Here is a 25,334-nt window from a genome sequence, read left to right on the forward strand (position 1 = left end):
AACGTTTAATCAAAGCGTATGAAATGAACAGTTTTATTGAAAAAAAAGTGACTTATTTGATTTTATGAGTGATTAAACAAGTGGATGCAACTTTTACGTTGTATAATTGGATGGCTTTACAATTTTTATGGATGAATATATCACATAATGGTAAGAATAAAATTATATTTAACGTATTCAAATTAAGCATTATGAGATCGGTATCAAGATCATTATTCACTTTCGCATTTGAATCACAGATAAATACATTACTCTTTATTGTAATTCTAAACAAGCAAGTAGTTGATACTAGTATCATAAAATTAAGCAATATTGCTAGTTGATGCATTTTCTTGCGATTCTCCGTAATTGTTACCAGGTATTTCGACATATTCTTTACGATCCCTGTGGAAAGTAAACTAAATATAGCTTTCTATATAGCTTTTTTTTTATAATAAAAGGATAAATAAAAAAATATAATTGTCTAATGAATGATTCTACATTTATGATATTTATTTTTTTCTCAGCTTTCGCTCATTGCAAAACAATGTTAGTTTGATTAGTGATGTTAGTAAATTTAATACAATAAAATACGTTCATATGCATACACACATATCTTACACACACACACACACACGCACACACACAACGTACATACACACACATGCAAGAACAGATATACTTTAAATTGTCACACATCTTTTATATAAATATTAATTTTCTTATGGTTTAAAAATATTAAAGCCAATATTTTTATACCAAAACAATTATGGCAAAATATTTTATTGTTTCATTTTGTAGAAATTCGACTATAATGAAAATCATTATAGAATTTATAAAAACTTTTTACAATGATTAAGTATAAAAAGTCACATATATTTTATTACAATTTATCTTTGATATAAAACAGATTTAATACATGCTGCATGCTTTAATTGCAGCATCAAGAACTACAATTTAAAATGTTTAATTTTGAAATATAATAGATTTCTAAATATTTATTAAACTAAATATATAATTTATCATTAGACTAAAATGCATAAAAACATGCAAATAATTTTTATTATAATTTCAAAATAAGTACACAAATATAAAACAACGAATAATCACAGTTTTCAATAATTTTTAAAAATTTTGGATAAATATTTATAATTATTCAATGAAAAATAGAAAATAATAATGATATTTTCTATTTTATGTATATATATATATATATATCGTTTAGCATGTTAATACAGTTCCAATTATTAAACAAGGATTTTTTTTTATTGCACAATAAACAACCAACTGAGATTCGTTAAAATATTTAAAAATAAAATAATCTCATTTACAAAAAAACATATTACAAAATTTTGAATGGAATGTAAATTTTGTATATCTAGCGTTATACAATAACGATATGTATTAAAATGTTTTAAATACTGAGCTCTGAATTTTCATTTCTATTGAAATGAAATTTCATAGATTATAATTTGTTTATAATTTTCTAGTTAGGACACCACAACAATACGTATCTTTTAGGTATCGCCCCGAATCTTCGTCATATGAATTCTCTTGTTTATGCAGTATTTCGGTACTTCTTGCATTCTCATTATCTACTCTGTAAGAATTTATGATTTTGCAAGCTCGTGCAACTTGGAAGGGAAAAGCGTATGGTTGTGAAATGATTCTAAAATAAAATTGACGACGAAAGATTCTTATATTCTGTGTTTGAGGTCAATCATCTTTTCATGGATAAATCTGTAAACAAATTTTTTTGCTGCCTCATATTTACAATTCATACTAGCAAAAGCACGTACATACGTATAAGAATTGAATTGATTTAAGCAGGTAATAAGTAGTGCATATGAAATTTTCTATCAAATTCATCCGAATTTATCTATATTGAATATAAATTTTATTAATCATGTTTATAAATATTAAAATGTAGTCAATTTTAATTTGTTATGAAATAATGAAATATAAACAGTTAAATGAATAAAATATACAAAGCATGCAAATTATTTACACATGCTTTTTACACATGCAATAAATCCAATGACTAATTTTTATTAATATTTCAATAATGCATTAGAACAAACATGCAATTTTTAGTATTCTTTAAAATCGTTAATGTTAATAATTTTTTTTAATAATACAAACATTATAATTCTACAAAAATTTAAAATTCTTTCTAATTAAAAAATGATTTATGATGAGGAAATATTTAAAAATGTACATACCTATACAAAACATAGTGTTGTATAATAAAAAATATATCAAATGCTACTGAAAAGAATCCCAAACCAAATTTTGTGGGATCTCCAAAAATACTTTCCCAATCATCTAAAATGAAATTATAATTCATTAAATATCTTTCATTAAATACTACTTTTTATTTTTATATATTTTATTTTCTTTTATATACATTATTTTATATACATTACCGTAATTATATGCATTGAGTATCATCTGCAGCATTGATAACATACCACCAGTAAAATCTAAAAATATATTACCAATACTCCAACCAACAGTGGATTTTCTTTTATAATTATAAAATGCTTGTGGAACATATTTAATTAACGTTATACTCAATTTAACATAACTACAATAATATAAGAAGTCAAGCCACGTTATTACATTTGCTATAGCTAATATTATAGAAATTAAAATAAAAACTATAAATATTCCATGAATAATACGTGCTGTTGTAGATACCCTTTGATTTCCTATCTAAAAAAATAATATTTTCATTATTTTATAAAAAAATTTTAATCAATTTTAATCAATTACCTCATAAATAAAGCATTGAATAATAGTTATCACAGTCGCAAATGTTGCATGCAATGCGAAAAAAATATCATTCACTTGTACAGGATTTAAACCTTTTGGATATCTTTTAAAATATTCAAGCTATAAAATACAATGTTAGATTAACTTATGATAAAAAATCATGATCAATTGCATTTGTTGCATTTTTTTAATTTACCTCAACTATTGGTATCCAAAACAGACCACAATTGAAAAGTGCATACATAATAAAACCAACTAAGTTTAATGATAAATAATCAAAATTTAATCCTACAACACTTTTGCGTTTGTAATTACTGTATATTTGTGGATAAAAACTCACACTCCAAGCTAGAAAGTAAAACCATCCTACTACAATACTTATGTGATAAAGTATATCTGATTTTTCAACTGTCACTCTAACAAATGCATCTGAAAAACTATGAAAATATAAAAAAATTAAGTATTGTGATTTATTTCACATAAACTTTGTAAAATAATTTGAAAAATAAATTACAATAAATTTATAATCTTACTTCAAATTAACTTTGTTTAATTGATCTTGAGGTATTAAAATCACTTTAAAAAGTGTCATTATTTTAATATCAACTTTTAAAGTTTATTTTGATTTAATATAGTTTACAAGTTAAATATTTAAGTGAGAATTGGTAGAAATAAATGCATTAAATTAAAATAAAATTTGAAAAATAAATAAATTAATACTTTTGTTATGAATAGCTAATGTATCATGTTCTAGTCAGAACAGATGAACACAAACTGACTGAACTTTCAATAGAAGAGCTAATGACAAGTATAGGTCAAAAGGTTATCTCTGCGAACCACTGAGTACTAATAAATGTAATATTGATTAAAATCTTTTGAAATCTTAATCATAAAAATAAATATTTATATTATTTCAAATAAAAAATCAAATATATTTAATATATAAAGAAATTAATTTTTTTTCATATATATTGTCTTATGATATATTTGCAGATCAAAAAAATATAAATTAAATTAAATAATTTAATTTTTAAAAATATTTTATTATCATAGAGAAGTAAAAGAAGAGTATACATACTTTAAAACATTGTTAGGTATGACATTAACACTAACAATTGAGTGTCCTGCATTGAGACCTTTTACACTTATTGACCAGTTCTTCGGGAAATCAGTTTTATTAATTTTTAATTCATCTGGATTTATATGAACTAAATCTTGATGTTGTACTTCAAATTTTACGACTACATCTTCAGATAACGTTTCCCTATAAAAAATAGTTTTATTATTATCATAATTATATATCTCTTGTTTAATTTAAAGTATTAAAAAACATTAGAAAAGATTGATCTTAATTTATCATAGTTTATAAAATAATAATTAAAATGCTATTATTTTATATATATATATTTATATTTATATATATTATTATAAAATATTATCAATATTATTCTAGATAAAATATTTTCAAATATAACAATCAATTGGAATGATATTTTAGAAAGAATATTTTAAAATTAAGATATAATGAAAGGAATTAACAATTGCATGTAAAAATAATATAAATAAATAATATACAGATTATATAGTGAACAATAGAGTCTTTATGCTTTATTCAGTAAACATGTTATATTTTATACTTATTGTTAGATAAAGTTAGTTATTATATACTTGTTTATTGGATGCAAAATACTTACGTCAGGTACAAATCAAATGATTCTTGACTATTTAAATGAACAGTTAAATCTTGAGTTGAAACCTTAAAATCTGCCTGTGTTTTGTCTATAACTAAAATATTAATTGTTATGTAGTACAATACAAAAAAATTAAGATTCTTTCATTTATAATATCATTTATAAAAAATTATTCCAACATACCTAGGATTGTGATAATCCCAATATACCATATTAAAGCCATTTTTTGTGACTTCTGAAATAAATAAAAAAAATTTTAATCTCAAATTATTTTAAAATTTACATTTAGAATAAGATTGTATTTGGTCATACTTGTATCGATTAAAACAAATATTGGTAGCAATAAATCAACAGCTAATTGTTCAAAACTATGAAAGCACTTATTTCAAGATATCATTATTATCTTGTATTCTGATATGTCAATTACATTCTAAATGGATTGAATCGATAAAATACACGTCTAGCCGAGAAAAGAATCTTTCAACTTCTGAAGACTTTGACCGCTTAATATGCGGAAGAAACAAGGAAGTCCTAGAAAATGCCTGGCACTTTGTTGGATGCATACTATTGAGATATAAATCCGAAAATCTATACTAATCTGTCAACTGTCAATCATACATAATCAAAATATGATAATTAACCGCATTTTTTGATTCAAATATCAAATACTATTATATTGATACAATAATTTAGAAGAATCGAAAGCCATGTTGGTACGATTTCGAACAGTATGTTCGCTTCGTATTGAGCGGAAAGACACAGAGAATATCAGTCGAACTTAACCTCGGAAGCACGACGACCTCGATGAAACATGCCACGAGGCGTTAAAAACGATAAGATCATGTGTCTGGGAAATTTCAACGTTTCGCTCGAATTTCAATGGCCATATCGAGGTATATTGGTTGACAAAACTAAACATTGCCGAATATTTTACGGCGACCCAATCGAAAAATCGATCGAGCCGGTATACCTCTACATCGAGGGTAAACGTAAATAGAAACTCTTATAACATAGCACACATCCTCTGTTTATACCATGCGACTAAAGGTGGTGGCATGAGCATGAGAGATGAGTTTAAGGTACAGGAGCGTAACGTAGCGTGGTCCCAGAGGGAAATCTATCTCATATCTAATATACATAATATTTATCGTAGAATTTCGTTAAAAAAAAATATATACAAATCAATAATAATGATTTGAAATTTTAGAAATCGATCTGATTTATTCGAATCTTACTGTATATTTTGAAAGTTGTAAGAATTAAACCGATATAAATTTCAAGTGAAATTATTCAGATAAAAGAGTAAAAAAGGTTTTTCTGCCTTGTATCGAGACATTTGCATGTAAATTGCAGAGTAACGTGACGTTATTAACGAGTTCCATAACGTGATGGTTATCGTTTTGATACGCAATGTTCCATTATGGGGTTTTTTCGTTTCGTCAAATTACGTTCTTTTTCGTACTATTCATTTTCGTAATTCTCTCGGTAAACTGGTAACTATTCAAAGATAATGGACCATTTATTTTTTTCATTATTTCTCTTTTCCTTTATAATTTTTCAATAGTTATTATTAATTATAGTTGCCGTATTACTATTATTTCATTTTTTTTTTTAATTTTACATATTAATCGTTTTACGATAATATACGTATGTTTTATTACAGATTTTGCCATTCGTCTTCGATTCTCAGTTTCTTGCTTGAAATTCTACTTCTTTATTTATACATATGTATGTGTATATATTAACATGGGTTCTGCTTTTTTAATACCACTTGATAACCTTCAACTGAATCGATAAGAATTTTATCGATCAATCAACAATTACACGTAATACCATTTTATCTAAGATATTATATATTTATTGCATAAATTATTTTGAAATAAATTTGACACATGAAGTTAAACTTCGAATAGTACTTATCTCTCGAAGAACTATCCTCTTAATAAAATTAAATTTTCTTTCGCGAATGATAAAGAATGATAATTTTAAATGTAAAGATAAGTTGGAAAAAAAAGTAAAATTTTTTAAGGCTTTGCTTTCAAAAAAAATAAAAATTGAAAATTTATCAAGATTAAATTATTAGTAAAAGATTATAATACGTATAAGTAATAAATATAAATTAAAATTCATTTGTTCAAAATTTTCTTTTTAAAAAAGAATCAATGAACAGAGTATCATATAGAAATTCTCAAACTGATTATTTCAATAATTTTGTTTCTCAAATTAATACATACAATTAAAATTGATATACAAAAATTATCCATTGAATTATCCATTTCGTAATATTTTTATATTTTCCTCAAAACGAAGGAAATATCCTTCCTTCTTTTTCTTCATATAAAAATTCTAAATAACGTTCTACCCAATAACGTTCAGCTCCATCTTTACATACTTAGACAAGAACCAACCAATCGAAACGCTTCCATGCTTTCCACGACTTAACTATACGTTAATACTTGGCATTCGAAAAAATTCTCTTCCGACGAATCCAAGTGAACGGCACTCGGAGGTGGACTACTGTATACGAATACACATTTCGAGACAGAATAAATCGAATGGGAGATCGACGTTCGAGTGCACTCGGTGTCCCAAGGGGGCCTTCGCCAAGCTTACACGGAAACAGCTCTGAAAGTCGATCGGCAGTCAGCCGCCGCTTTTGTTGACGTATACAGGCAACCCTCGCCGCCAATATTTTTCTTTTGCGTCGTAGCAGGACCTAATCCTCGAAGATAGCCTCCACCCCTCTTTCTATCAATTTCAATTCGTCCTCGATATATATATATATATATATATATATATATATATATATATATTATAAGATTGTTCCTTGCAGGATGTTGGTATATAATACTCGGGAAAATTATTATCGTTCGAATCGTGGAGAAAGGGAATTTCCAAGGGCATGCATTCCTCCTTCGACGTTCCTTTCCTCGGATTTCAAGATTCAAGGAGTGGCTGTCGCGGCATCCTGCAAATTTCCGAATCGTTTGAAAATATTTTTCTCGATGGAAATGGAGAAAATATCTATCCCGACTAGTATTTACTTATCGGTCTACGATCGATATTACACGGTTCGTGTATTTGCGAAACCATCTCGGTTGTCGACGATTATCAGAATTTAGGAATAAGTGTTATGTAGTTGTTATGTAGTTTTGAAATTCTTTTTTTTTTTTATCTTTCTTATGTCGTGACTACTTGATTCTGCTTGTGATACGATCAGATAATTCGAGATCGTGATAAGTGAACCTTTCAATAATGGAATGAATTTATATAACTTCTTTTTTTATTGAATTATGTTGTTGAAAAATTATTAAATTATTATTTTTTTTTAAATTTGCAAAGAATCTTGAAAATATTAAGGAATATATATATATATAGGGAAAATCTTTTTCTCTGTAACATGTTACAAAATTATCGAAATCAATGAACAGTAAATTATTTTCTATGCTTATTTTTTTTTCCTTTTGGTTGTTGTAGAATAACCGAGATTCCATTCAAAATTTAAATCTGTATGCATCGAAGCATTTGAAATTTCTTGAAATTTAGAAATCTCAAGTTTTAAATCACACACTTTCTATCGTTATCAGTCACTTTACGTATGAGAGCTATGCAATCGTTTACAACAAGTAGAGAAGAATCGTTAACATAAACGTAAATACTTGAAAGCATGTCAATGAATTATTTATTTTTTAGAATTTTTTCCACGACGTAATAAATATATAGACACGGAAAACCCAAAAGATACGTGTATTCATTGAACCGAAAAATGTGTTATGTGACGCGGTTAATGTGCCACATGTAAATGTACACAGTTTTATAATTCTGTTTTATAATTCGTTATCCGCTATCCTTTTTCCACGTATCGCTTGTATAATACAAGTTATTTGCTCCTTGATAAACTTAATACCACACTTAAATGGGTCAAGTATCGGTGAAGTTCCATCGAGATTGCTGAAAGTGTTATTCGCTTTGGGAAGAATGAGATGGATATATAGGAAGAACCGTGGCGATATGATATAAGTGAAAAAAAAAAAAAAGAAAAAAAAGGAATTTATCGCTATGAATGCCACTCATTTACATGAAGTAGACTATTGTCTAGACGGAATTCTCCAGTCTGGGGAGAAAGATTCGTTAATCACTTTTAATAATTGATTATTACGTATTTATACATCGATCTTCTTGATTCTTATGCCAATAACCTTAATAGAAAATTTAAATTTTACTTTTTCAAGAAATTTTCAATTTTACTCCTTCAATTTTCAAATCCAATTAAATTTAATTGTTATTCATTCATGTTTCAAATTTAGAATTTTATCATTGAAAATTATTACCGATATGTGGACGAGACTTTATTCTATCATTTTTTCAAAACGAATATTAAAAGATAAACTAAATTTAATCATATGATGAAAATAGATTACGAAATTATAATAGAAATAATAGAAATAGTCATACTAGATAATTCCTCTATTTGGATTTAATAATCAAACATATACAAGATGTTTCAAAAATATGGAAACATTAATTAGATATTCTTGAAGTAATTTCAAGTAATTACAGCTTTGTTAATGAGTTATTAACAAAAAACATTAGCCAATCACGAAACCTTATATATATATATAGTCGAGCTAGCGTTGGCTATGTACCGTCGACGAGCACGAACAAGTCTAATCAATATACATCGAAGAAAATTGAATATCACAATTCATTCATTGCTCGTAATATATAACTCAATATAACTTTTCATCGATAAAAAAACATTTTTTATATTCAAATACTTTCTTCGCCATATATTGCTCGAATTTGTTCGCATTGCTGGTACATAGCCATCGCTACCGTTGTGACTCGATTAAGCCAATTTTTTTCTTTTTGTTAATAACTCGTTAATAAAACCAAAACGAATATTTTTTCGAAGGAAAATATCTCTTAAAATTACCTCAGGAATCTCCTGTTCCCATATTTTTGACACATCCTGTATACGTAAATGTTACAATGAATACAACGGCAGTACAATTTGCAGCACCACAATTAACCCGATATTGATTAACTAAAATTATTCCCGTAGCAGCGGCCTAAATATCGCCAATTTGCGCTACTTTTTCGACTTTTTCGTTAAATAATTTCCGCGTATAGTTATCTTCTGGCCAAAGTAGTCGCATTATCCTTTCATCCTTGAAACAATTTCGCGAACAGTTTTGCGTGAGGTAGTATTAAAGGCCAGGTAATAACGGTTAGCATAAATTAAAGATTAACTTTGCCGGCTGGATCGGGCAACGTAATGCCCGTTCCATGCTAATTTCTTATCGCCGGCAATTACTTAATCGCACGCAGTCAAATACACAGTTGAGGCAGTGGCTAATTGGGACAAGCGAAGAAACAAGCGTGGAATCGGAGATCGGTTTTGTTGAAATCTAAATCTACTCTGTTCTAACGAAAAAAAAAAAAAAAAGAAAAATAAAAGACTCGAATATTATTGGCATAATAATAATAATAATAATAAGATTTAATCGTCGTAATGAAATTTTTTTTAGAATTCGGGAAATGCAAATGACGTTTCGAAAATTTCTGGAATTGAAATTGAATTATTGAAATATTCGTGTATTTTATAGGGTAATGGTAGGAGAAATTCGTTAAAAATATGATTATAATAATTGACCGAATGAGTCATCTTTTGTAAAATAATACAATTTTAGCAATTTATGAGTTATGTGGAACAATTTATCAAGGAAACTATGCAGAACAATTTAATGATTTTCTTCTTTAACTACTTCTGTGACAGTTGTAATTACTTCGACCTCCATAATCTAAATATCCTACTTTATATTTTTTTCATTTTACAAGATATTTTGCAATACTCGAAATACCATGTGTTTTTATCTTTTATCAAGAATTAGAAAATTCACAATCTCTCTTTAAAATAAATAGTTTAAAAAATACGAATCCCTAAACAAAAACGTATATCATTCAATGATCATTGATTTATTACATTTATTTGATCTTTATAGTCTCGAAATATAGAATTCCAAAAATTTGTATCATCTTGTACATCTTGAAAGAAGTGAATCCGTTATTGGAAAATAAAAAAAAAAAGAAAAAGGGATGGAAAATTTTAACTGGATGAAAGAAAATTAAATTTCAAACTTAGATAGAACGTTTTAACTAAAGAGAACGATGGTATTTCCAATAAGGAATGCGCATTATGACGTAACACAATTTTTTAATCTTCTTATTAAACAATTGCAAAGTTCCTTTGAAGAAAACTGACAGAAAGAAAATCTATGATGAAATAAGATTCCTATAAATACACTTATCTGTTTCTTAATTATAAATAATGTTAATTACATTTGTGGAGGAAATCAAAACAATATATAATTTAAGAAACTACGAAAACATGGATAAACACATTATTGCAGTATAGGTTAGAAACGACAGTTGCAAGCACAATAATAAAATTTTAAAACTAATTAATATTTTTCTCGAGCTTTCATTTGATAATTTTATCCTAAGATTTAAGAAAATAATACACTATACACAATTTCACTCGTAAAATTTTTAATTTCAATTATCAATCAAAACGTTGTGTAATTCGATACGCGGAACGGTATTTTCTTAATACACCGCATTAACGTCTATTTTCACCGCTACGTGCACGATCAATGAAACTCATTCCCAAGTTCATAGATCAAATTTCTCGTTCCACCTCTAATATTCGCTCGAACATTAACTTCGTGTTTCGAACGCATTATATTCTCCTCCTGTCACTCGATATATTCCGCGGCTTTCCAACTTGACTTTTTCTTTGTAATCGTTCTCCACCAACGTTTCTCCAATGTAAATTCGCCGTTGCACCTATTTCGCGAACCCGATCCTTATAGAATATTAATGGAACGTATATATATATATATATCTTCCATTGCCATGGAATCGCATTTCCTTGCGACGATTTTGATAAATTGCGAGTGAAAAAAATGTTCACTTAATTATACAAGGCAAGATAAAAAAAGATCTTAACGGATTAATTATTTTTAATCTAATTTGGGAATCGTTGCTCGTTTTAATTATTCTCGATTTAATGAGTTTTGTTGTGCAGTTTAAATTAATGCAGTTAAAATACGAAGTATAGGAATATTTTTTTCAAAATTGAAAAAAATTAATTTTTAAAGCGAAATATTTTCAATATTTTGTTTTCTGAATCATCATATCGTTGTTACGTGTTAGTTACAATTTTTTATTGTATATCTGTTAATATGAAAAATTGTATAATAATGATAATAATATATTCTATGCGTTTAATTTTATGTATTTGCATATAAATCCGCAATTTAATAATTACATTTTTATATTCTACAAAAATATCTTCTCGTTACTTAGTTCAAAGCCAGCTTTATAATAAAGCAATAAAACCGAGTTAATTTTCTCGTAAAATTTGTCCTCGTCACACGAGAGAGTCGTAGATCACTTGAACATCACGTAAAAAAAATTTCGACTCGAAAGAGTTTGGAAAAACACCAATGCCACGTGCTTCTCTAAACAAAACAATATCCATTTATATCATCATCCATTTTATCAATTCTTGACTCTTAAAAATTGCTCTCTTAATAATATTAATCCCTGAATTGCTCATATATATACATTTCACAATATTCGAACGATATCTATATCTTCGTATCAGAGAAACAAAGTTTTAATTCCAACATGTTCTAATCGATTTATCGATTGAAAATGGAGACGACAGTCATATAAAACTCGGACATAGATATAGCATAGGAGAAGGTTGACCGATTCTGTCAGCCGATCGTTCAATCGTGTAATTTGTCCCTGTAAACTGAGACTCGTGCATAACATCCAACAACGTCTTTGAAACGCATTGCCGCGCGCGCAGCGCCGCTTCGTATCCAAGGGAAACTTCTTTTTCTCCCGTTCAGTGTTCAGCCGTGTTTCCGGCCGATTTCCAATGTAAATTTACAAGCTCGAGGCGGCAGTTTGGCTAGGTTTGCGGATTCGATCTCTATCGAATATTAATGCAACGCGGGGCTGCGTTTGACCCCTCGTCGAGACCCGATTTTACGAGAATGCTCGACTTTAGGATGAGAAGAAAAAGAGGGGAGAGGGGGGAGAGAGAAAGAGAGAAAAACAAGAAGGAAGAACAAAACAACGGGTGACCCGTGTCGGCCTAGTTTTCAAGAATATCGTCCACGATATATCGCGAAACTTCTTCTCTAGAGGAAACTAGGCTCTTTTTTTTCCTCCCTTTCTTTCTCTCTTTCTATCTCTTCTCACTTTTTGTCCCCTTTTTGTGTGCATTATACAGTGTTCTGTTAAGACAGGTTTCCTCTCGCAATTTTCTTTTTTTTTATCCGTTTATATTAACCTAAAATATCCCCTGTGCATATAACATTGTGTGTTTCGATTATTAAAATTTTTGGTTGATCATCGGTTAAATTTGATTTTAATTTTATAGTTTGCGCTTTTTGTTTTTTTTTTTTTAACAGCAATTAACGTTAAAATACGTTTTTCTTTCGCGATTTCTCTGGCAAATCGTTGTGAAAGTAGAAAGAAAGGTTAGAAATATTTTTATTACTTTTACGAATTTTGTGTGTGTTTCGAAGTTATAAGAAGGTCATAATATTGCAGATCTATGGATTCATCTTTAATCATCATATTGCAATAAGGAAAATATGTAAATTCTTACTCAAAAGAACTTTAATTTAATATTTTGAAAAATAATCTTGAGGAAATTTTTTTTATTGTCATGTTCGCTACTTCTATTAAATATTAAATATAATTGTTTTTATTTTCATTTCTTCATTGTTTGTATACAACTTCGTATGAAAATACTTTATAGATTAAAATTTTGCTTCTCTATCTCGTATGAAATATATCGTTCTGGACGATACAAATTTCGACTTAAAATAAATCCTAGATTTTTCGACGCAAACAAGCTTTAATCGATACTTTCTTATAAAAATTCTTTATACGACTTCCATAGAACGAGCAATTTCCAAAAATAACATATTAGAATGAAACTTTTATTCGAAACGTCTCGTTGTATCGTCAATATTCCAACATCCGATGCACATCAAAACATAGCTTAAGAACCATCTTTTCATATTTGGTTATAAAATAGAAAAAATTTCGAATAAATATTGAAAATAGGTTTTTGGAACTGTTGGCGGTGACATTGGTCGAAAACTTAATTACTCGCTCGGACGAAGAAAGTTCGGACAGCTAGGAAAATTTATTCTTCGTTATTACGATCGTTCAGCAGCGCTGTCAGCGTCTCGAACGAGTTCCGAACTTCCTGTCCTCGAGATTTATATCTGATTTTGTTAATCCCGGAGAAAGCGTTTCGAAAGAAACTTTCCTAACGTAATTCCTTAACGAGCGTTTTTTTCATTTCAGATATTTCTTTCGCCATGGTATACCTCTCTACCTGCCATCTACCTACGTCCACCGTTATCATCTCCTACGATTCAAATGGATCGCCATACCTGTAGCCGAATTGGTAACGTACTTCACAATGTTTTGATAGAATTTTTTAAAGGAGATTTTTACATAAAAATCAGTGTAAGAATGTGAACTGATGCAAGTAATATGGTCACATAGTTGAATAAAAATTTTTTAAAGATAATTTTAAAATATAAAAATCAATGTTACATTTAAAGTAGAGGTAGGGTATTCCACTTATACGATTCACTATAAGATAAATTAAGAATAGTATAGCTGAAATGATAATATACTTGATGTGATATAATTTTTTAAAGAAAATTTTATGTAAAAATCATTGTAGAAATAGAAATAATGTGAATTAATGCAAGTGTGGTTAGAGTTATAATCATATTTATTATTTAATTGATGATGTATTTTATATGTAAATATATTAGAATTTTTTAAAGAAAATTTTATATAAAAATCGATATAACACTTGAGATACAGGTAGGTAAAATATAAGATAAAGTAATTAAATATTATTGATATTAATATTCGATAATATATGTCTATGTTTATATGTCTTATATTTGTATTTTTTTATATGAGAAATGTTTATTCAAATATTCGTGTTGGCTTTTTATACAATATGAAAATGTTAATAATTATAGTTTGTTCACGTTCATAAACTTTTTTACAATAATGTTTATTTATATCATTATTTCGAAAATAAAATTACTGAAAAATATTTATTAATATTTATAAATAACGTTGAGAAATGCGATTCATGGACAAGTCGATAAATGCTACAATGAAAAGTCGTTATTTAAAATGTATACATTGATAATATAAATATTTTCAGATTTTAACGATATTTTTAAAATATTCTTTCCTTTTTAAATAAATAATGAAATATACAAAATCAAATCGATTGAATAAAAATTTTCATTTTAACGATAAAAATTGGAAAATATTAATAAGTTTTTAATCGAACAAAATTTTTTTAATAAATAAATAAATCTTATAAAATTAATAATTCTTTCGATAAAAAAAGAAATACGAAATATTAAACGTGTCTTTATAAATTTTACAAGCAAAATATTTTTTTAAATTGACTTTACAACCTTAATAAACATACGTAATCCATATGATAAGACACGATAAATCATTCTTAATTCTGTAATTAATAAATTGAGCGATAATATATTCGAGTATTAATGTGAAATATTCATATTATAAAGAATTAAATTCTTATCTTTGACATTTTAATACTTTATCTTCTCGATAATTAATCGAAAACATCTTTAATAACGAATTTGATCAATAATATATGTAACAGATTGGTCGGCTAGAAATGATTTTAATATTTAAATATTTCCAACACGCTTAAGCGAACGCATTTCTACTTAGCAATAATTACAGAGGTCGATGTGTTAATCGATCGATCGTCTCGATCTTTAAACGTTCTCTATTGTTTGATCCAAATACTTGATCAAATATTCATATATTAATTCGTAATGAACCTAATTATTATAAAAACAAACTTGTATAAATAGAAAAATTAACATATATAAAATATTTATATATAACTGGACTTTTTTTGCAAATAATGCTAGATACATTTTTAACAAATGCAAAAATTAAAAATTATTACCCATATGTTTTTAATTTCTATGTTAATTATCTAATTATTATATAATATAATAATTATTATATAATGATAATATAATTGCAACAAAAAAGTGAATAATAACTTGATCAAAATTTGATCATTCTAATATCTAATTATTACAATTGTAACATTTTAATGAAAATGACATCTCGATAAAAATATCAAAATAATTATTTTCAACAAATTAAGACATCTATAACCTATACAATCATTTTGACTAACGATAAACTTTTACCATTGAAAAATTTCAACAAACTTTTTCACACTTTTAACTTAAATCGCTTGCAAAAATATTCACGAATATCTAAACGCGAATATCAATCTTGAAATCGAGAAATATTATACACACGAGAGACGAATCGTGAAAAAAATTGCCACAGAGAAGGACGAGAATTCGCGAGAAGAGGAAATACATATTTGTAATTTCGGAACAGCTCGACAGAGGGCGCTCTTCGAATTAGCGACTAGTTTGAGATGCGTCTCCCGTAATTGAAGCATGATGCGTTGCTTGCGTGTTGCATTTTTAATTCCCTTCTGAAATAAAAAGAAAGAAGGGGGAAAAAAAAAGAAAAAAGCGAAACGTTGTTGAGCTCGCGAGTCCGCCTGATTATATACGCTTGCTCCGCGTGTTTATAATTATTCGCAGAATCTTTTTCCAACAGGCAGATGAAAATTCGTAACGAAAAATCTTTTGGGCAAGAAAACGAAATAAAATAAAACGATGGAACGAAAGTACAGTGGCTGCAAAAAATATTGGCATACCCTTCAAAATACTGATTATATTTCTTAAAATTGGATTTAATTGAGAATTATTTTGAGATTGGTATCGAAAAAGAGAATAATAAAGATTAACTTTTAAAATATAGTTTATATTATTGTAGATTTAAAAAAATTTCATCAAAATCAATTAATTGCTACAACATTGAGTTAAGTGGTCAAAGAGTGGTGAAAACTTATGTTCTTCTAAAGATTTATAGATTTCAATGAAATTATATATATATATATGTATATGTATATATAAGTACCTTCACAATAAGTCTTCAGAATGTGTTTTTTAATATTTTCATTGCAGATAAATTGAAAATATTTTCCGAGATTCTTTTTTTTTTTTCACACTGGTAAACTTCCAAACACTTCTCGAAACACTTCAAATCAATTAAGTTTAATTTCAAAGAAAGGTTATCGCGTTTGAAATGGCGCGCCAACACCTTTTGTAGCCAAGGTACGTATGCTCGACAAAGTTATGGAATTATATTTAACGATGGTATATAAAAGTGGAGGTGCAGTGGGATTGGAAACGCATTACAGATAATGAAAATGAATAATGTTCATCCATAAATCATAACGTGGACGTATTGCTTTATCACTCGGTATAAACAAATTATATTTCGAATATTCGATAAATACAACCGTTCGAAAAGAAATTTTCAATTTATATTTCTTTGTCGGCGTCGAGTGCTTGATAAATGTTAATTCGTCGTTGGCCATGAATGAAAATAAAAAAAGAGAGAGAGAGAGAGGGAGAGGGAGAAAAGGGGGAGGGGATGAAAGAAACACGGACCACTTTGACATCATGCATTATGCGTAAAAAAGGTCTGTGGCGATTTACTTATGGAATTAAAACGTCGTATTAAATTCGGTCCCCCTTCAACGTGGCGAATTTGTAATTTCACTCGAGAATGAAATTATTCTGATAACGGGAAGCTTTCCAACGAAATTGATGTAATCATTTTTCGAATGGTACACAGAGAATCGTCCATATTAAATTAAAACGAAATTCGAGATATTTTAGATTTCTTTATTTTAACGTAAAAAAAGAGAGAGAAAAAAAAATAAAGCTCGCTTCGTATTAATTATGGGATAAAATATCGTACAAACGATCTTCTTGAATTCTTTTTCCCATGCGAATTTTATTTAATTTCATTACATTTTTATATAATGGTCAACTTCATTTTCATTAATGGTACAATATTATTTTTCAACTCGTTAACCGTTTTTTTTTAATTATTGTACATTTAAAGAAACAATTGTTAATTAAAAGGAAAAATTCTAAAATTAATTTCAGAATGAGGAAACATCATATACACGATCAATAAGAAACAAATTTAAAAAGTTAAAAAAATAAAGAATTGGAAAGATTAAGATTAAAATAAGCCAAGCTGAGAAATGTTGAAAATATTCATTCGAATAATTAATACGATAAAATAAATTTTGAATTAGAATAAAAAAAAAGAAAAGAAATCTGAAATAATTTATGTCAATTTAAAAAAATATGACACTCAATTTGCAATACGTATCAACTCAATCAAACCAATCGTATGTTTTTTCAATACTTGTTATCAGAGATAGAAGCGAAGGTTGTAATTAAAATAACAATAGTTTGATCAATCACATTTCGCCAATCTGAAAGTACATTACTATTCGTTATTTCTTTCGACTATTGCCTATATTGTTACAAGCTGGATCAATAAAATTTTGTTTTACACACCTGAGAAAGATTAACGATTTCCATCTCGAAATTTACAACGTATCAACAAGCAATAAGTTTTCCATTCGAATACGCTTCTAACAAAGTCTAACAAAATCTAATAAAGTAATAAATAAAGAAAGAAATAAATAATGAAATTTAAAGTAACGATAAGTGTACATCTATGCGTGTACGTGATAAATTATTTTCATTATTCCCTTGAAAGTATCAAGAAATTTTAGGGGAGATAATGAATAATTGTGAAAAAGTGGCGATAATTATCGTGAAAGAATTTCACCATAATTAATCTTGAAAGCTTTGTTGTACACATCCGGGGCTACGTTGCCATTAATTGACCTCTTTCCTGAAATTAAATGATTTATCGTTTTCTGCGGATCACAAACTATTATGCCAGAATATCGCTGAAATATCGACTATTTTTGTTGCTCGATATATTAATTTAATAAAAGATTAATTTTTAATAAGAATGCGAGAAACGTTGTTTCTGATCGAACATTCTTTGCATCGCGTCCATTGGAGAAATACAGTGTTTCAGCATTTCAAGTAAAAAAAATTCGAAAGATTGCGCGAAACGAAGAAGATTGCGAAAGGATTCGACCAGAGAAATCATGATCTATATCAATAAAATTACGCTATTTTATTACAATTTGCCCTTAAACGTTTAAAATTGCAATCTATATTACATCACCAAGACGCCATTTTGCCTAGTTCTCATTATTTTGCTTACAATTCACTTTAATTAAATACAAATTAAAATCTATCACTAAAGCACTCTATTTTTTTTCATTTTGTTTTTACAGATTATTCTAAAATTGAAATTTTAATAAAGTAAATTATCCTAATTTAAAATTGGTTACAAGTCTATAGTTTGATCATTTTGAACTAAAATCTTCTCAAGTACAAATGCAAATCGTAACGTATCATTAATTCCATATTTTATCATCGTTTACAATTTAATTACCCCGATCTGATATAATTTAAATATTCAAATTACAATTCTAAAGTGCTAAATTTCACGAGTCCACATTTTTATTAAAGATCGATCGAAATTTGGTTTTCCTGATGAATGAAAATTTATAAAAAATTTAACTCAATTTATCTTTTCTTTCTTCTCTAATCATATCGAGTTTTCGAAACTTCTGGCTTATTCATTTTGTTCCTATGCCGGATATTATTGCAAGAGTTATAATATCATAATATCTCTTATCTTAGGTTTCATAATTCGATATCATATATATTCGTTTTCTTATGATCGTAAATTACCATTGTTATTGATTGGTTAGATGTCGGTTTTAGATGTGCTATGTTAATCAATTAAGAATACTGGCACGATTCATAAATCATAGAAAGTTTAAAATTCGTTTGATTCAAACTAATATTTTAAACGATTGATTTTTCATTTTTAACTTTTAAATGAAATTTTGAAATGAAAATGAAAAAATTTGAGCTTAACATAACCTTTCACTTTTAATTAAAATCATATACTTTCTAATATATTCAATATACCATTTATACTATATTTTGCAATTATTATATTGCTTTTTCCACATTTATTCTTTTTAGCCAAATATCGTACTCAAAATATACAAAATATTATATCAAAAATATGATATATTATTATTTATAAAGTATATTTTAATCACTTCTTCAATTCAATTGTTTAATTTTAACGAGCTATTTTATATACAACAACTTAATATTTTTCTCTTTTATAAAAACTTACGTTCTTGAAATCATTTGCTCTCTATTTAAATGATAAAATCATATAAAAATTAATCTTCACCTTCGAACAATGATAAGGTTATAGTACGCGTGATAATAAAACATCGTTTTTCTCGTCACAATAACCCGGCAATTATTTATATTCTCGTTATATTTTCAATGTTTTCCCAAATGTCACGTCTCAACACATTTATGTAACAATAAATACGTAATACGCGAGACACTTCGAATCGAAAATATCGACAGAGTTCAAGAAACTCTTCGACTATGCGATTCGCAAAAGTGTTCCACATACCTGTCAACGTATCGTTATTCGTGCATACAGAAACGTGTCAATGATTTTTGTATTCGACGGCCTCGTTTTCCGGGTCGATTTCGATTTCACGGTCAGTTTCACAGAAATTATATTGTGTCACGAAAGTGGTAGTGGACGTGGCTATTGCGAATTTTTGGGAACTCGGTCGATAATTCTTTGGTCGATAAAAAAGAAAATAAAGAACGATTTTATACCACTATTAGGGTTAGATGAAAAATAATATTCGTTTGCTTATACTTCGAGAACAAAGTGAGATAAGAAAATAAAAATAGAAATGAAACAATTTGTTTTTAATTATCTATTGCACATTCATTGTTGACTCAAAGGAATTATAATGAATTTTTTTTTAAATCAAATAAAAAAAATAGAGAACTTGAATCTGAATTAGATCTGAATTTCATCTGCAAGGAATAAACATAAAAAGTCGCGATAATGTATGAAATATATTTGTATTTGTACCAATATGCGTACATAGAACATTTTTTCAAATTTATAATTATTCTCTTATCTAACGTATTTATCACATATTTTTAGTAACAAAACGAATTGTTGTATCTAATATCAAATTATGATAGTCTTGATAGTGCGAAGATTTTTTTCATAATTGATTCAATTTTAATTTTTTAGAGCAAACGATTAAAGCAAACAAAACGATGTTTTGAATATTTGTAAAGAAAAAATGTAGCTATATTTTAGTATTTTTATTTATATTACGCACAAATGTATAAAATAATTAAACAAAAAGTAGAACGTATTTTACATTTTTACATTTGCTATTAAAAAATTAATATTTAATGAATATTTTTATGGATAATAACGATTGAATTTACGAGTGGTATTTGTAATTGCTAAAACTTTTTACAACTCGGCCATTCCATTCATTGTTTTCCTTTTGCTTAACTGTATTAAAAGTCTTTCCATGTTCAACGTTTTAATAATTGAATAAGATTTTAAGAGTGTTTTTAGCATAATTCGAGTGAATAGAATCTGTCCAAGTAAAATGAAGATGGAATACCACAAACTACGGTAAGCATTCGCATCTCGAAATTATGTAAATCGTATCTACAAAACCAAAATAAAAATTTTTGGCTCGTGTTTTCCATTTCTAACTTCTATCCGTGTAATATTCGAGATTAAACGTTTGATGAAAATTTAATAATCATTCGATGTAAAACAAATTTTTATTTTACTTATTTGTTCCTAATTTTTCGTAATTTCTTTTTTTTGTTATTAAAATCTTTTTTCTATTAACCTCTCCGATTTTCAATTTTTCCTAATATATAATATCTTTTTAATATATACCATTTTTTATAAATGAAATAAAATAAAATCTCTATTTTATTTTAACCCGTTTTTAATATTTTTCGAAAAAAAAATTTACTATACTCATTTTTTAATATGTATATCGACATACCTATTTCAGTTTTATAATATAAAACATATATATATTCAAATATTTTTATCTATTCAACCAATATTCGATCAACAAAATAACTTCATCCTATCTTTTTAAAAATTTCCATTCCATGAAAAGTGTGGATATAATCCAACACGACTGCAAAAAATGAATCCTCCACGAATGATTTATTTATATCTCAAACTTATTCTCGTCCATCTTCTATTAGATCACGATTTAAATTGGCCAGCGGCTTCCGTTCACTCACCTGTCGAATTTCGTTCGGTAGATCGGTTGACAGTTAAAGCCTGGAGTAAAGTGAATCCGATACAGAGACGTCTCAGTCTTTCCCCGCACTTTTGAAAACCTCTTTTCCTCTCTTCCGAGCCACCTGCAAGAACGGGCTTTCCATTAAAACTCGCCTCTTCGAGCAGGACAGAAACGATTTAATCTGTCGTCAGGATACTTTTTTATCGCAGTTTTGTTCATCTCGATTCGATCGATCGATCGATCAATCCTCGAATCGGAATCGGATCAATTCTTATTTTTACAGAGGTGGGATAGGAAAATTCTTCTTTTCCGGTTATTCGATTAATTTAGATGAAAGAACTTGATTTTTATCATTTCCTTGTATACAAAAAAAAAATTAAAATTAAAATTAAAATGTATTAGTGAGATTATTGTATTGCATGTTAATATGAATTTGAAACGTTTCTAGATGCTTATTAATTAGGTTGCAATTGATGTTAGGTGAAACGAGATGGAAATACATTGAAGGCAGATCATATTTTCTAACACTTTAATTGTTTGTAATTCAAGTCGAGTAAGTCTTATAAGGGATATTTTTGCCAATTTTTATATCTATTTTAGATTTCAAAAAGAATAATGTAATGGCAATTACAAGGGATAAGATATAATATAAATGAAAATTATTTTTGAAATTATATTTCAAACTATCCCAATCCTTTTTTAAATACTTTAGATTATGAAGCGTCCTCATCATTTCTTCTTGTTCATCGTGAAAATTTAAAATAATATAATTATATCTACTTACATTATCAGCCATTGTATATATGGGAACGTAATTGATTTCTTTTGTTTAATATTTTTCAATCTGATTAAACATAATAAAAATAATATTTTCCTTATCGAAACACGTGTTATTATCTGTACATTATCTAAGGTGAATATTCTATTATCCGAACAATTTATTTCCTATTAGAATATTGAACTATTTATATTATTTATTTCCCTGTAGAAATTAAAATATCTGGTTAAACGATATATCGATGAGGGATAAACGCATAAAAGATTGAGGAAGATTGTACGTGCAATAATAAACAGAAAAAGGAATAAAATTTTCGATTCGAGTAAATCAGATTTGAAGATTTTTCGAATGAAATTCCCTATTGGATAAGAATGAATTACAACAGGTTATTCTACACGTGAAAATAATAAAAAAAAATGTAGGATAAAATTTTGAAAACTAGTTTTTGAGAAAATTCGAAAAAAATTCTATGGTTTTATACGTTCAATCTAATTCCACATTTTTTTCGTTCAAATATTTTTATATGATATAATAGTTGCTCTATTATATCGTTTCATTGCTGTAACAATTCAAAATCTATATTTTTTTGGATTATTAAAACTTATATTTTAGATCAGAATATTTTTCAACTTATCTTATTCTAAGATGTTCCATTAAATATCTTATACAATTCAAATTTAAGGGAAAGAAATGTAGAAAGATCTCATTGAAATTTGAAAAAGAAGAATTTGACATACATAAATATTTTTTCAATTGTAAGATTCCAAAAAAAAAATTCGTTTTTTATTATTTCCAGACATTCGATTTTATCATTTAAAAAAAAGATATGAAAATATAGAATTCTAATGACAATTCGAGTGAAAAGTTTGTAGAAACTTTAACGATGCACTCAATGTTAAATTTAAAAGATCACAAAATTTTGATAAAAAAAAATCATCGATCTTTAAACTACTATAATTTTAAAAAAATATGTAATTTTGCCCTTTAATGTGAGATCAAATTAATCATTATATAATATTTCTTTTCGAAATTACAATAATTTAAAGATTGAGTAATGTGACAATTAATTCGATAAATATTTCAAAATTTTCGAATTATAGAGAATCGACTATATTTTTTTTTTCTGTTTTTAAAGACAAGTAAATTACACTTCAAATATTACAATATATCGGTATCTTGATTTTAATACAAGAGATTAAAATTTAATTCAAATATTTCTATATTTACTTCTCATATTTCATTGAATAATTTCAATATCAAAACTTTCTAAAGACACGTACTTGTTGATATACATCTGTTGTAACTTTCATAATCTAATTAAGTATGTTATTTAATAACAGTATTTTCAATTATAAGAACATAAAATTTTCACTTAAATAATGTATAAACATTCGAAATAAAAATATTTAAAACAACTATATTTAAGGCTATCTCAAAAAATCAAAAGAAATTATCAGAATATTTTTAATTGAAACACTCGAAGCAGCATAACTTAAAAATCCAAACTCGCTCCTTCTTCCTTAAAATTTAATTTTTCTCGTTAACGAGCGATAGATTAGAACGAAAAGAAAAAGAAAAAATTATCAGAACAGCTCCAATTAAGAAAAATCACTTACAAAATAAATTGGAAAATTGCATCGTGTACCTGTCTGTCGTAACGATTTCTCTATCTCTCTATCATCCAGTAGTAGCTCGGTGCAACTTCATCCAGGCGAGCACGCACTCTCGACACTCAATTTGTCCACGCTCAATGAATCCAGTTTGCCGACCGCGCAAATCTTCTCAGCCTTGAACTTGCCACGAAACTATCCCTCTGTCTCACCCGATATTTTTTCCTGTTTTTACCAAACATCGGCTCCCTCCTCCTCTCCTCCGATCCAAACAATTCGATACTCTTCCTCGATACGTAACTCTTCCCCTCTATCGACCACAAAATCCAAAAAAAGGAAAAGAGAACCTCTCAAACCTCTCTCTCTTTCTTTCTCTTTCTCTCTGCTCTTTCCCTCTCTCTCTCTCTCTCTCCCTCTTTCTCTTTCACGTTCGCGATACGTCGGTCGGCAGTGCACGAACAACCGTGGCGAGAAACCGGCGCAAAGGAAGCCAAGTAGCGCGTCTGACTCGAGCAACTTTGACGAAACGAGTCGGCTCGTCTCAAGGTCTCGGCCGAAATTTCGTATCCAAGGTTCCTTCTCGCTTGACCGACCGAGATATCGTCGAACGATAAACGAGAAAACACTATCGCATTGGCGAACACGGTTCGCAATGGCTAGCGAGTGCCTGTCGAACGTTACATATAAATCTGTGTAAGAGGCTTGCCCCCCTCCTCTCGCTGCGAAAACCTCTCTCCCTCCCTCCCTCCCGCCCCATTCTTCCCCCTCACTTCAATTTCACGTCGCTGCTCGTCCGCGTCTCGCTTTTCCCTGTCTCGTCTCCCTCTAGATTAGATGTAATAGATTACGCGTAGAGGTCGTGGCGTTGGATTCCTTTGAAATCGTGATGAAATCGAGTTCGAGTTACGGTCTTAGATATTTGGACGAGGTGCTCGCCGTTTATTTTTCTTTCGATTCGTAACGAATTATATAGATGGCTTTGAGATCCAATCCAACGGATTACGATTAATTCGTTGTCGAAAGTAATGTTTTTTTTTTTAGGTTATGTTCGTGTATCATAGCTTATTTTTTAAATCGACTTTCGATAAACAGATGATTCGTAATTTGTGTTTTAAAATATCCATACGTTTGAAAAATCATCAACAAATGAACGTTGTATATTTTGCGAGTACTTGCAATTTCTTTTCTCAGATATTTCTTGGACAGAT

At 27.9% G+C, this 25,334-nt stretch overlaps 1 protein-coding gene and 1 long non-coding RNA gene across 7 annotated transcripts in view; one reads left to right on the plus strand and one right to left on the minus strand.

The window, feature by feature from the left end:
* Nucleotides 1-19: 19 nt before the first annotated feature.
* Nucleotides 20-24,798, minus strand: LOC108000459 (cystinosin homolog). Of its 6 annotated transcripts, XM_062086381.1 has the most exons (11): nucleotides 24,162-24,798; nucleotides 21,737-21,859; nucleotides 7,059-7,413; nucleotides 4,629-4,680; nucleotides 4,449-4,539; nucleotides 3,833-4,018; nucleotides 2,951-3,191; nucleotides 2,755-2,874; nucleotides 2,406-2,694; nucleotides 2,202-2,304; nucleotides 1,227-1,579 (listed from the first exon to the last, which is right to left on the minus strand). In XM_062086381.1, exons 4-11 carry the CDS (start codon nucleotides 4,666-4,668, stop codon nucleotides 1,456-1,458), a joined length of 1,194 nt encoding a protein of 397 aa, XP_061942365.1. In that variant the 5' UTR covers nucleotides 4,669-4,680; nucleotides 7,059-7,413; nucleotides 21,737-21,859; nucleotides 24,162-24,798; the 3' UTR covers nucleotides 1,227-1,455. The 6 variants fall into 6 exon arrangements, with proteins under 6 accessions (XP_016916292.1, XP_061942365.1, XP_016916293.1 ...); XM_017060804.3 differs by lacking the exon at nucleotides 7,059-7,413 and having other exon boundaries at nucleotides 24,162-24,797; XM_017060803.3 differs by lacking the exons at nucleotides 1,227-1,579; nucleotides 7,059-7,413; nucleotides 21,737-21,859; nucleotides 24,162-24,798 and adding exons at nucleotides 20-384; nucleotides 5,229-6,152.
* The window catches only part of LOC133667470 (uncharacterized), a 101,138-nt gene continuing 88,061 nt past the window's right edge, over nucleotides 12,258-25,334 (plus strand). Inside the window, exons 1-2 of the long non-coding RNA XR_009833020.1 lie at nucleotides 12,258-12,436; nucleotides 13,848-13,950. This is a non-coding gene — a long non-coding RNA (uncharacterized LOC133667470). The remainder of the gene's footprint in view (nucleotides 12,437-13,847; nucleotides 13,951-25,334) is intronic.

The sequence above is a fragment of the Apis cerana genome, linkage group LG16 (assembly GCF_029169275.1).
Source record: "Apis cerana isolate GH-2021 linkage group LG16, AcerK_1.0, whole genome shotgun sequence".
NCBI lineage: Eukaryota > Metazoa > Arthropoda > Insecta > Hymenoptera > Apidae > Apis > Apis cerana.

What these genes read in the sequence shown, in the direction of transcription:
- LOC108000459 (XM_017060801.3), bottom strand. Translation starts at nt 5,288, where the DNA reads ATGATCTTATCGTTTTTAACGCCTCGTGGCATGTTTCATCGAGGTCGT. An exon ending in GAGGTCGTCGTGCTTCCGAG is followed by an intron (nt 4,681 to 5,228) that starts GTTAAGTTCGAC and finishes TATTTATTTCAG; the next exon opens with AAGTCACAAAAAATGGCTTT. An exon ending in TCATTTGATTTGTACCTGAC is followed by an intron (nt 4,019 to 4,448) that starts GTAAGTATTTTG and finishes TATTTTTTATAG; the next exon opens with GGAAACGTTATCTGAAGATG.